The sequence below is a fragment of the Astyanax mexicanus genome, chromosome 10 (assembly GCF_023375975.1).
Source record: "Astyanax mexicanus isolate ESR-SI-001 chromosome 10, AstMex3_surface, whole genome shotgun sequence".
Classification (NCBI taxonomy): domain Eukaryota; kingdom Metazoa; phylum Chordata; class Actinopteri; order Characiformes; family Acestrorhamphidae; genus Astyanax; species Astyanax mexicanus.
In genome coordinates this window covers 3,644,968-3,658,470 of record NC_064417.1, presented here as the reverse complement: position 1 = coordinate 3,658,470, position 13,503 = coordinate 3,644,968, and the positions used below count along the sequence as shown (strand labels likewise).

Here is a 13,503-nt window from a genome sequence, read left to right as displayed (position 1 = left end):
AGTTTATGTTAATGCTAATGCTTTATGCAGTTTATGCTAATGCTAATGCTTAGTGCTGGAGAATCTTCACTGAAAACTCACCCTTAGACTAAATTTTTAAAGTCTTAGCTTACTGTAAATAAACAGAAGCGCTTTACTCACCCAAATAAACTGTTATCTGGAGAGAAATCCGGTGTGATTTATAATCCAGGGCACTTTATGTGTGAAAATAGACCAGTAAATAGACCTGTTTTTTATCTAAACCTATTAAAGTGTAATTTAAAATTTAAAGTATGGCTGTGATATTAACTGCATAAATTTGTTTCAGCTGAGTTGGAAAAACAAATGAAACTAATTTGTGAGGGTCAGTATATACAGTATGTTCAGAGAGCCTAATTGAAATGAGACTAATTTAATTGTCTTAGGTGAACATTATGAGTTGGATCTATTCCTGTCACGATAAGAATATTTTTGTTGACATATCATCCTAGAAATGATTTTGATAAACTATATTATTGTCATTTTGAGACCATTTATATACCACTGATATAATGGTAATAGAATATCACAATAAAACAATTACACTCTTTCAAAGGCAACACAATTGTAATTAATCACCGTTCGCTCTAATGACAACAGACCAAATCACAATAGTCAAATATTATTCAGGTCATGTCCTTTTATTGTGTGATTAATCCATAATGTATTAATCATGACAGGCCATGTTGAATCAGTCAGAGTTAGTTTTTTATAGTTCATAAAAGGTTAAAAAAGGTTGTGAAGGCAATTCAGTAACATAGATCCAATTCAGTTACATATTTACATAGATGCACTGTGCACTGATTTAATTATCTTTATTTAAAGGGACATTTTTGTGTAGTGTAGGGAAAGTTCTGGCTGCCGTCGTGGTTTTGCTCTCTGCTCTCTGCTGACCTTCTGCTGCTTCTTAGCTGGATACTGATGACGCTTTGACAAACTTGACTTGGACTGTGTATGAATTCATGAAACGTATTTGCATCTATTGGTCTTTGTAAATTTGGAATTTCAGATGTGACCTTTGCTGTCTAAATGTCAGGAGGGAGCGAAGGCAGCAGTTGGGGAGGTTGTCTCTGGCTTATGTAACAGTCCTCGCCACATCAGTGAGACACAGCCAACATGAGGCGTGAAGAGGCTCACATATCTACAGCATTATTTTGTATACTGTTTGATACCATTTTTGATACCTTCATATAGCCTTCAAAAACCAGTTTAAACAAACATATGCATGCAAAGTGAATTTAAGAGCAATTTTTAAAAGAAACTAAGGAGAACCATGACAACTACATGTATAACATTAAATATCAAAACTGCACAAAATAAATCAGACCACAAAATTAATGTTATGTATGTATGAAATTAAATATGTCACTTCTCAGCTTATCTCTGCTTTCAGAGTGTATCAGTAAAAAAACTTTCTCTCTCTCTTTTTTCAAAATAAAAAAATAGTACAAAATCAGAATGAATTGTTTAAAAATAAATAAATAAATAAATAAAAAACATATATTTTTTATTTTAAATGCATATAGTTTTCACAAGCTGTCCGCGACCTTTCCATGACGTGTCTGCAACCCATCAGTTAAGAAAAAGCTATGTAAAAATAGCCTAGCTGTTTGGTGTATTTGTAATGTGTTTAAAGCCTTCTATATTATTATTTGTTTTATATTATTTCTACAATGCCTTCTATCTCAGCTTGCTGTGGATACGGCTTCTGTTCATAGCTTTTTTATTGCTTTAAAATAGTAGAAACAGCTAAACTTGGGATTTAAATGTCTTTTAAATGTCCAAAAGTAATTGGAATGTGAAATTTTAAGATATTTAGTAAGAAAAGTGGGTTTCAGACAGATCATTTACATACAGTGAGTGCTTATGGGGCATGTAATAAATGCTTATGAACATATACACACAGGCTACTGAGTGCTTATAAACGTGCTTAGAGCGTTTGCAACGTTACGCGCGCTAATTACTGTTCAAAACGCGCTTGTGAGCATTTATAGAGCGCTCGTGAACTCGCTGCGCGCGTGTCCCTCTGCAGGAGCGCGCAGCTGCAGCCACACGTCGCGCTTGCCGTAGAAACACCTCGCTGCTGCTGCTGTTGTTGCTGCTGTCGATGCGCGCGCGCCGGTGTCCGTCCGCGCGAGCCTGAAAAAAAAAAACACAACAAAAAACAAAACACGCCAGATTAACACCGACCGGCGTCCGCGCGCCACGGAACCGAACGAGCCGCGCGTGCCGAGCAGACGCCGGATGAGGATGACGATGGTGAGGCTGCTGCTTCTTCCTCTGTTTTCCAGCTGCTCTGCCTCTTAAAGGCGCGCGCACGAAGGCGAGAGAATCGGGGTCGCGTGAGAGAATCACGGTTCGCTTTTGAGGATAGCAACCGGAGGCCGCGAGCACAGCGCCCGCGACCTGCACGCACAGCAACGCACCGCACCGCACCGCGGCCGCTCGAGCGCTCTCCCGACTGCACTGCATCAGGATGACCTTGGACGGGCAGAAGGTGGTGGTGTTCGCCGTGGTCGCCATCCTCGTGCTTGTGAACGTGATACTTATGCTGTTCCTGAGCTCTGGGTAAACGGGAAAAATAATAAATAATAAATAAAACAGCGGATTTTTTGGGGGGGGGCGACCCACCGGGACGTTTACAGCGCAGCGAGGACCCCCGGCAATGGCAACATGGATACCTTGGTATTTTGTTTTTCCAGCCTGTATCCCCTTTCACCCCCCTCCCCCCCCCTACAGTACCCAGTATTTAATATAATATATTCTACTGTCTCATAGACATGTCTGTTAAAGGAGAAATCCGGCGTCAAAAGAACTTGTGGTTTAGCGAAACATGATGATGAGTACGAAGTGTGTCGAATAGCCCACCTCTGTTCTCCTACAGCATTCTGAAATACAGCACTTTTAACCGATGCTCCCAAGAGGCTTACAATTCTAGTGATAGGAGCTTAGAGAAAACCTGTCAAGTCTCTCATTTTAGCCTGGAAACTACCATATTTCAGTATTGTGCAAATATTTTAGACACTTTTAGGAATTTCAGTAAAGCATAAGCATCTTATCTGTGAAATAAGTGTTTATTAGCTCAGTAAAACACTAAAGCGTTACAATAAATACAAACAGCAATTTTACAAAAAGCGAAGCTGTTTACCTTAAAACATCTTCTAATTTCTCCTCATCTGAGATTAATAGAGTTATTTCTAGTTCTTATTAGCATATCAACACCTGATTTGGTAAATTACTGGTTAATTTGTTAAGTCGAGTGAGCTGCTGATGGAACTGAACATAATATACACATGCTGGCTGAGGAGCATCCAGGAGAAATCTGGTATCTCTACACTTTTTTTTCAGCTTGGCTCACAGAATATAACATACCTAGTTAAAATGAGAAATCTGTGTTCTGTTTTACTGTATGTATGTTTATATGCATCTTGTTAAATCATATGTGGTGCTTTTTTCAGGTAAAAACTCATATTGCCAAGATAAATGGATAAGTTTAATTTGCTTTGGTGCCTAAAACTTGATAGGTATGGATGGCATAGCATTTTTCATGGAAAAAATGACTGTTTTTTTTAGCTAATGCTGAAAATTTCTCTATAATAATCATGCATTTCCACTGAAATAATTTTGCAATCTTAGTTTGTGCTCGTCAGTTAACTTATCATGACTTATGTATATGTATAAACAGCCTTTTTTTAATAAACTACCTGTGCACCTTTAAAGTTCTCATTTCGTTTAAAGTGCCTAAGGCCCCTAAGAATTCTACCAATGAAGTGTGGTGCTACTTTGAGTTTTAATAATGGAGTAAGTATTGATTTCTTTACCTGGGCAATACTATGCCCATATTGTTAGCATTGTAAGCCTGTTAGGAGCATCAGCTAAAAGCGCTGTATTTCAAAACGTTGGGGGAAAATGGAGGTAGGCTATTGGACAATAGTTTGTAATCCTTATCATGTTTTACTACAACCTCAAGTGCATTTCACACCAGATTTCTCCATTAATGCACACGCTCGATTTGTCTTTGCTGCTGCTGCAGCACTGTAGTCTCAGTGTCCACTTATTTCTACCCAACTGGTTGGTTGTCTCTTTGCATTGCTTTAACTTCAAGCCTGTGGCTAAACCCCAACCCCCAACTCCCCCTCCCTCTACCTATCTCCTTCCATGTTGTGGAAGAAGGCTAGAACACTAGTCTAGAACCCTGGTTAAATAATCCAGCTCAAGATCAGCTGGTCAACCAGAAAAACCATACCCTATACTGGTTGACTAGCTCTTTAAGTAGCTGTAGACCATCATAGAGTATGTTTTCGCTGAATGACCAGCTGGATTTTTAGCAGGGATGTGGTCTAAATGTCTAAGTTCAGTTCTAGTCCTGTTGTTAATGTGTTTAGTTACATAACATTAAAATAGAGAAAATCAGCCTAGAGCTGAATCATAAACCAGCCCAAGTTACACTTAAACTCAGAAGAAAATAAACACCCATAACTTGGCTGATTCCTGGCTTGAAACGTACTGTTCAAGGATAATCATTTCACTGCAGTACAGTCTGTACTTTATGTAAATGGTTGTGTAAACTAGACTTGACAACAGGCTGAGGCTGTTTATTAGAGGTCTAATGATGCACTCGTTTTAATCATGATTTGATTTAATTCGATTCACAATTTGATATTCTCACGATACCTGGGACTAATTTTAAATGCAAAATGACAACAATTAGTTTATGCTTTGTTATCAGTTACAATTCCAATACTAGTTTCTATCACTAAAAATTCTAAGCTGGGACAGTGGTAAAAATTATATGCTGGTATATATAAAAGCGGGATATATTTTAACTCGATTGGCCCTAAAGCACCAATGAAGGATGATTAAACCAGCTGTGGTAAACTCTTTTAGGGGGTCTTCATACCTGTAGGTCGTTTCTCTGGTCCGAATCAGTTGATGAGTTTGTTTGCTCGGAGTGTTTTCTCCCTTTGTTTGGTTTGGTTTCACACAGGCATAAACCTAAACGCATCAAAATGCGAACCAATAAACCATGTGAGCAGGCTGTGTCCTCTGATTGGTCAGAGCTGTCTGGTGTGGGAGTAAATATAAATATACGAAAAAAGTAAATATTTTGTTTGTTCATAGTTTGTGGTAATTAGCGTCATCTTGCTAATATATCAGTTTAAACTGCGCCTTATCAGCAGTTTAGCTCAAATAAATGGACTATATTTATTAGCTGGGATGGATCGAGACCAGATCACGTTCTCACCACATGTGATCCGCTCCAGAGTTCGTTTGGGACCGGGCCGAGACCACCTCCTCCAGTAGGTCTCGGTCCGATTGTTTTAATCCTCACCCGAGTGTGATTACTCTTTTCACACCTGCTCAAACGAACCGCACTAAAGGTACAAACGAACCAGAGTCTGTTTTAACCAGACCAGATATGGCTGGTATTAAAACGCCCTTAGCTTTCTTAAGCTAACTGATTTTAGCACTTACTAAATGTTGTACTAATGCACTCATTAGTACGACAATGAAGAGCTGCATCCAATGATTATTTTAATAATCAACTAATCTGTTGATTAGTCAACTAGCTTTCTCTTCACTTCAAAATAGTAGAAACAGCTGAACCTGAGTTTAAATGCTCTTTAAGAAACCAAAAGAAATTTAGATATGAAATATTAAGATATTTAGTGAGAAAACATGTAATCTGTTGTGTCTGTCACTTTTGGTGACCAGGCTGAGCCCTTACCCCGCCCTCATTGCATTTTAGTCCCCAGCACTTTTTGTAGTAGATTATAGTTACAATTTAATTATTAGTCAGCACTGAAATTTGGATTCAACATTTTTTTTTAAATGGACTTTCACCCTAGTGAACACCTTGCCAGTTTATTAATTTATTGGAGAAATTCATTTTCATTGTTCTTAGAGCAAGCTAACATCAACTAAAGCAGTAAGACTCTTCAACTCTTGGAAATGCACTTCCTTTAACGCACTGAAAGACAATATAAGACTCCTTAGGGCAGAAAAAGGGGCTCGCTCTTTGCGGCATCGCCCAGTGTACCATGTGCCAACCCCCTTTGGCACATTTAGACATAGAACTGGCTTTTATTATTAATTATGCATTACAATATGTTGTCTTCAACCCATTTTTTTTAGGCGTAGAATCTCCTGTTACACAGTACTGGTGCATGTTTGAGCCATCAAGTCAAAAAGGAAGTTCAATTAAGTGTTCAATGGAATGCTTAGTTATTAGGAGTGTAAGTGTATATGCTGAGATCTTGTCACTTGGAAAATACACATTTTGGACTGGAAATTCATAAATTAGTCTAAAAAAAAAAAGTCTAAATAAGCATTTTAGTGTAAAAATATAGCATCTTAATGTAAAAACCGACAACAAATTTCTCCAAAAAAGGTTATTCTTTTTTTTTTAAGCAAAACATACGAATTAATTCTGCAAAAAAGGAATTTTGCAACACACATGTAACACATGTTCCTGCAGTGTATTAGTTACGTACATTACAGTATGTAAAATGGTCCCCAGAAACCAGAAACCACTCTGTCATGTGAATAAAAAATGGCCTGTTTTTTGATGGTTACTCCAGTGGTCTGGAGGAAAACTGTAAAAAAAATAAATATAAATAAATACATCATCTGCTAATCTGAAGAATGATCTGACGGCAGGACTAGATCAGGAATATCAATGTTTAATGCATTGGGAAGTGCTGTCACATGCGGGAAAGCGTGTGGTTCCACATTTCCTCACTTTCTGGAACACGTGGCTGTTCCGATTTCAATTTTCACCCCCAAACGGCTGTGAGGCTTCTTCTCAAAAAATATCCCAGTGTCGCTGAACAGTTGGTGCTTGGATTAAGTAGGACTGTAACAGGGGGATGCTTGCTTGCTTTCCGCTGCCTTTTTTTTTCTTTCTATCTTTTTTTCTTTCTTGTGCCACAAGCTATCCGGCACATCGCGTGTCAGAGACGCATTACCTTTCAGACGAATTGAAGAAGCTAGGAGAAATCCTTTTGATATGCTGTTTGATCCCTAGTGAGGAGGTTTGTGGATGTGTGTGTGTGTATATGTGTGGATGTGTGAGGGTGTGTATGTGTGTATGTGTGCGCACGTGTGAGTCAGTTTTGTGTTTTTTTCATGCTGGTTGGAAGCAGAGCAACTTTGATTGGCCCTCACTCCCAGGACATAAGTGTGTTACATAATATCTTTTGCCAGACACAGACTGGCGCTTCAGTGAAGCTGTGGAATGCTTAGAGGATGCCGCGCTGCCGACTACCTGGGCTGCTCAAAAATGCCTTTGTTCTCCTGGAAGACTTATGAATGAATCGGATGTTATTTTCTGTTTTTCGATGCACCATGAATGTCTGAGCCGGCTCTATCCATGCATACTCTCGCCGAACATTTCCATGTAGCTGCCACCAACATGGTAAGACCTGTCTCTCTCTCCTTTTCTTTTCATATTCTCGAGCCTGCTTCTTTAATTAAGCAATCCTTTAAGCGGTATTGTTTACATAAGGACCTTATTGAATTGAAGTCTGTGAGGATTAAGCTCTAGCTTTTTCATATCCAGGCACAGCTTTTCAGTTTTCAAAGGAAAAATGGCACGAACAAACGAACGAACAGTATTCGGAGTGTTTATTTGACTGGTGCAGTTAAGTGATTCTGGACATCATTCATTATAACGTATTATAACAGCATTATAACAGCATGTAACGGCAAGCTGCTTCTGTATAAAAGACCGACCGTGTATAAAAGGGCAGCGTGTTCCTGTGCTTTTATTCTCCCCCCCTCGTTTTCTCCTCGCATTCAGATCATGTCTCTATAGCCCTCGCTGGTACCGTTTCAGCTGGAGGCTGGCGGTTTTTTTTTTATTTTAGAGAGAGCCTGACAGTGAAATTGTTCACACGAAGGAAGGAGGACGCTTCGGAATAAGTGCGATAATAAGAGGCGAGTTAGAGCCATTGATTATGTAACAATAATTTATTCAGACATGTTCAGAGAAGCCCTGGGATCCCATAAGGAGAGGCGGCATCAAAGGCATATGAATCATAATGATCTTGATATAACGGCACCTCATTTTTTGGGGGGGAGATGAGATGGATATGCTTGTTAAATGACTAATGGGGAATCCTTGAGACATACATACAGCACTCATATACATATATACTGTAGAGTGCTTAGTGTTAGTGCTTAGTGGCTAACCTGCTTATGTGTATTAATTGCATCGATTAGAAGTCATACACTTCTTGATTTTATTGGCTTGGTGGAGAAATGTTAATATTCTATTATATTCAAATAGTACAGGCATGCAATAAGGCATGCTTTGCTTTGGTTGTGTGCATGATGGCCTGGGATATCAGGAATTCAGTGCATAGATTTTGTCTGGCGATCACCCAGGGGAACCGTCAGGCAGCAGCGGCAACAGCGGCAGGGCTGGAGTGCCTGAACCTGTGGCTGTGCTGAACATTTGGTACCATAGTCACTCATGGTCTCCTCTCTTTTATCCTAAACTGATGTGACACACTGTTCACTTGCAGAAATAAGTAGTGATAAAAAGTGATATTGTATGTTAAATAGTAAATAGTCGTAATATGGTCTAATATGGGGTTTTATAGGGTCTTTTTTTCTTCAAATTGCACAGATGGACAATATATATAGTATAATAATACATTAATTTACTTTAAGGTAGATAAGGTAGACAGCTAATCCAGATTTACAGAAACAAGTCTTACTAGGGATGCATGAAAATATGGGAATTACACTGATATAAAAGATAATTGCTAGTTGCTTTAAAAAGCTTGGAAACAGACAAGGATTTAGATTGGACTAATTGGAATTGGATTGGTATTTCGATGACGAGTTTATTGTACAGAATGTTCAGTTCAGATGGGACTGAGCTACTGTTCTGTAATGTCTGCACTTTTACTGTATGTGTATCTGTACTGAATATTATGTTCCTCTCTAGTTTTGATCCAGGAAGATATGACAAATATCATAAAATATATACAATATATACAATATATATATACTAATACACAACATGAGTCTTGTTCTGTAAACTACAGCAAATGACTTATAAAAGCATATAACTGTATAAAATACATTTTCCTATAAAGTTGCAGCTTTGAAGATGTTATGTTATAGACTAACAGTGACTATGTGTACAAATATATTTGGAAACATGCTTTGTCTACTGATTCTAAAAAGTCTACTGTCCGTGTCTACTGTCTAAAGCAAGCTTTCTACAAGTTCTACTAGCTCTAGTAATGAGCAATAGTGAGGTTCTGATGTTGGATGATCATATAAAATTAAGAGACCACTTCAGTTTCTGAATCAGTTTCTCTGATTTTGCTATTTATAGGTTTATGTTTGAGTAAAATGAACATTGTTGTTTTATTCTATAAACTACAGACAACATTTCTCCCAAATTACAAATACAAATATAGTCATTTATTTGCAGAAAATGAGAAATGGCTGAAATAACAAAACAAACATGCAGAGCTTTCAGACCTCAAATAATGCAAAGAAAGCAAATATTCATTAAGTTTTAAGAGTTCAGAAATCAATATTTGTTGGAATAACCCTGGTTTTTAATCACAGTTTCCATGCATGTTGGCATCATGTTCTCCTCCACCAGTCTTACACACTGCTTTTGGATAACTTTATGCCTTTACTCCTGGTGCAAAAATTCAAGCAGTTCAGTTTGGATTGATGGCTTGTGATCATCCACACAATATCCTCACAATATTTCATGGTATATTTGTGAGAACATTATTTATGATAATATGACAAAGCAGTTCAATTCAAAAATACAATAATTTCAAGAATATGCTACAGTAACAAAATATTTATTAAAGTTTTATTTAGTATAAATATTGCATAATTGTTTCATACATTTGTTATAAACATAGAAGTCTATAAATATTTGTCTATTTCTTAAACAGAAACTTCAAACATGATTTTGTATAAAATAATAATATAGGAACAAAATTAAAAATGTAGAAAATATGTAGTGTATATATAGTTGTTAAATATAAACTGTAAACAAAAAACAAACAAAACACATACAAAAGAGACTGCTTTCACTATTTTTTTCATCTTTGGTAATATCGTTATCACATATGACATAGCACACCCTTACCTTACGTATTTATTACATTTTTTATATTGCAAAAAGTTTCTTAAGTAATCATATGACATACATTGCAGTTAATATATTTTTACCTGAAATTAAATGCTGTATGACACGACCAACCAATCAACCAACCAACCAACCAACCAACCAACCAACTAACCAACCACAGAGACCATTTGATGGTGAAACCATGGATACGTGCTTCACTTTTTAGTCTTCTTGTTCTTATTATAGGTTATATAATGCAATATATAGATGCAATGCACTGTTTTATCTCTGCCGATTAGAATTGCTATCTCACTCAGAGCGTTTTTGCATACGGTTTTCAGTCCGCAATGCAGGTTAGTCTGTCTGGAATGGGCATGTTTAGCTTGCTTTTAAGCCTGAGAGCTCTGTGGCAGGAATATCAAATCATCTTCCACAACATGCCAAGGTTGGCTCTCTCAGCTTCAAGGTGAATGAGGAATTCTTCAGCTGGATGAGGCAATCACTGAGGGGTGGGTTGATATGAGGTTGCAGGCGGTAGCTAATACTATCTTCTCAGTCTTAATGAGACTGGCCTTTAGTCCACCGACTGCCGCTCAAGAATACAAATAGGCCCTATTGCATGTATAACTAATAAGAAAGCTCAGTGCCTCTCCCTATGATCGCAAGAACACAAGAACATGTGGGCGTGTCAGATTCTCCTGTACAGTGCTGGGTCTTCGCCTGTAGCTTCTTTTGATTTCGATCTTCTGATGGCATCAGATGGAATCAGGGTTTATTCTGACAGGATCGAGAACAGAAAAAAAAAACAAAAAAAAAAAAAACAGCAACCCACTGACAGACAACAGCAGCAACAGCAGGGCTGATTGCAGGTCAGCTCATGAGATGCATGAGTTACTGTAAAAATAATACTCTGGAGCGAGGCCTGGTCTGATTCATGCAGCCTAGTTCTGTAGTCCTGAGCAGAATGACCTTGCATCTATTTGTCAGTGGTGACACAGTTATAGTTGCCTTAAGGGACATTTTACCAAATCATTAACCAAATAAATGGCATAAAGAACCAAAGCAAAAAATGCAGATATTATGTCTAATGTAGTGTAGTTTTCTTTTTGAGCCATTTATATTGACCCATTTATTATTTTTGGTACAGTATATAACATGTTAATTTTACTCCAATACGTGGAGTGCATTACTATTAATATGCCATGTTGGATTATTGACCTGTGGTAAAATCAGGTGAAAACAATATACTAGTGCATCTCAAAAAATGAGTTTTATTTCAGTAATTTAGTTTAAGATGTGTAACTCATATATTGTATAGATGTGTTTTAAGCTTTTAATTAGTTTATTGTTGGTGATTATGGCTGACAGCCAATGAAAACCCGAAAATCAGAATCTCAAAAAAATATATATATAAAAGACCAATTGGTACTTTTGGCAGTCCTGCTGGAAAATGAAATCTGCACCTTCATAAAAGTTGTGAGCAGAGGGAAGCATGAAGTGCTGTAAGATTTTTTGGGAAAAAACTGCACTGATTTTAGACATGGCTCTCTATATTGTATGCGTCTTTCATTTTCCAGCAGGACTTGGCACACCTGCCCACACTGCCAAAAGTACCGATTGGTCTTATATAATATTCTAATTTTCTTAGACACCTATTTTTGGGTTTAATCAACAATAAAAGAAATAAACACTTAAAATAAATCACTCTGTGTTTAATACATCTATATAATATACGAGTTTCACATTTTGAACTGAATTACTTAAAATAAAGTAACTTTTTAATAGTATTCTTTTTTTTTAAGATGCTCTAGTATATAAAGCTAAACAATGCAATATCACAATGTCAGTTTTTTTTTTAATATTGTACAGTCCTAGCATGTATGATACACATTGTACATATTGTACATTTGTGTGCTGGTAGTTTGTTGCTGGGCACCAAGTTTTTTTTTTTCGAAAATCTTGACTTTTAACACATGAATATAATTATTGGAGTTCATGCTAACTGTTTAAAATGAGAAATTTTAATTGAAATTAAAGATTGTACCAAGCTGTATGATAAAAAAATATGAAAGTAGGTAAAATAGGTACTAGAAAAATACTAGCAGAAAATAATCTAATATCTTAGTCTCCAATCCTGGAACTATAAAAGTATTAAACCATTCTATTACAAATCTAGTACAATTAAACCATTTATACTGCTTTTTAAATATGTTCATCTTAAGTGAAGTGATTGAATTAAAATAAAAACAGACCTCTATAAAATGACAAAAAAATCGTTTTTAGTCAAATATTAGCAACAACATTTAAAACTAAAAGTAAAATTTCAGTATTTGCCACTTATCACACATGCCACTCATCGATTGGTTTGATGCTAATGAAAGCTGGGCCTGGTTTGCATTAAAGACACATAAGATCCTGCTAGCTTTTTGGCACTTTCCTTGTAGTTTAAGCATGTTCCCTAAGCACTGTTCTAATTTAAGTAGAATTACTCCATCTGTAATGTGTTCCTCTACAGCTGATCAGTGGAGGATCGATCGTCAGCGCAGAGGCAGTATGGGATCACGTGACCATGGCCGACCGCGAGTTGGCATTTAAGGCCGGGGACGTCATCAAGGTCCTGGATGCCTCGAACAAGGACTGGTGGTGGGGCCAGATCGATGATGAGGAGGGATGGTTCCCAGCCAGCTTTGTGAGGGTAAGTCTGGCCTCCAGCCATCTCTTTGATCAATGCAGCCATCTAAGGCGTTATTGATCCTCAATGCCATCAATCACCCACAATAATCATTTCCATGCAGTAACTCGTGCTCTTTTAGACGGGAGGGCAATGACGATCTTGACGAGTTTGGATTTTTTAGCTTTAGCTTTTTGGAAAACATTAACACAAGGTGAAGACGATTGACTAGCACAGATCTTAACTAGGACTGGGCAGCAGTTCAATGATGGTATTACTTTATTATTTACAGCATCTGTCACTAAATGATGGTTATTACATTGGTGGTTTTTGTGGTGCAGTGGATAACAACATCTATCTATCTATCTATCTATCTATCTATCTATCTATCTATCTATCTATCTATCTATCTATCTATCTATCTATCTATCTATCTATCTATCTATCTATCTATCTATCTATCTATCTATCAAGCTTTTCAGGTCTCAACGGCTGAATTAGAAGGAAAACTTGCTGACACCCCTGTTTTTTACTGCTAGTTATGCCTCATGTATGAAAGTAGACGTTTATTGATAGTGCGCTCTATAATCTGGTTGGCCTTATAGTGCGAAAAATATGTTAGATATCACAATTATATCGTATCGACTGAAGTTAAAGAATATATAATTTTTAAATAAAATATCACCCAGCCCGAATCCCA

General features: G+C 37.2%; 1 protein-coding gene across 7 annotated transcripts in view; it reads left to right on the top strand.

Moving 5' to 3' along the window:
* Positions 1-13,503, top strand: part of arhgef9b (Cdc42 guanine nucleotide exchange factor (GEF) 9b) — a 65,254-nt gene that overhangs the window by 23,717 nt on the left and 28,034 nt on the right. For all 7 annotated transcript variants that reach the window (XM_022683746.2, XM_022683749.2, XM_022683748.2 and 4 more), the window contains one exon: positions 12,648-12,827. In XM_022683746.2, coding sequence (XP_022539467.2) covers positions 12,648-12,827 — 180 coding nt within the window. The remainder of the gene's footprint in view (positions 1-12,647; positions 12,828-13,503) is intronic.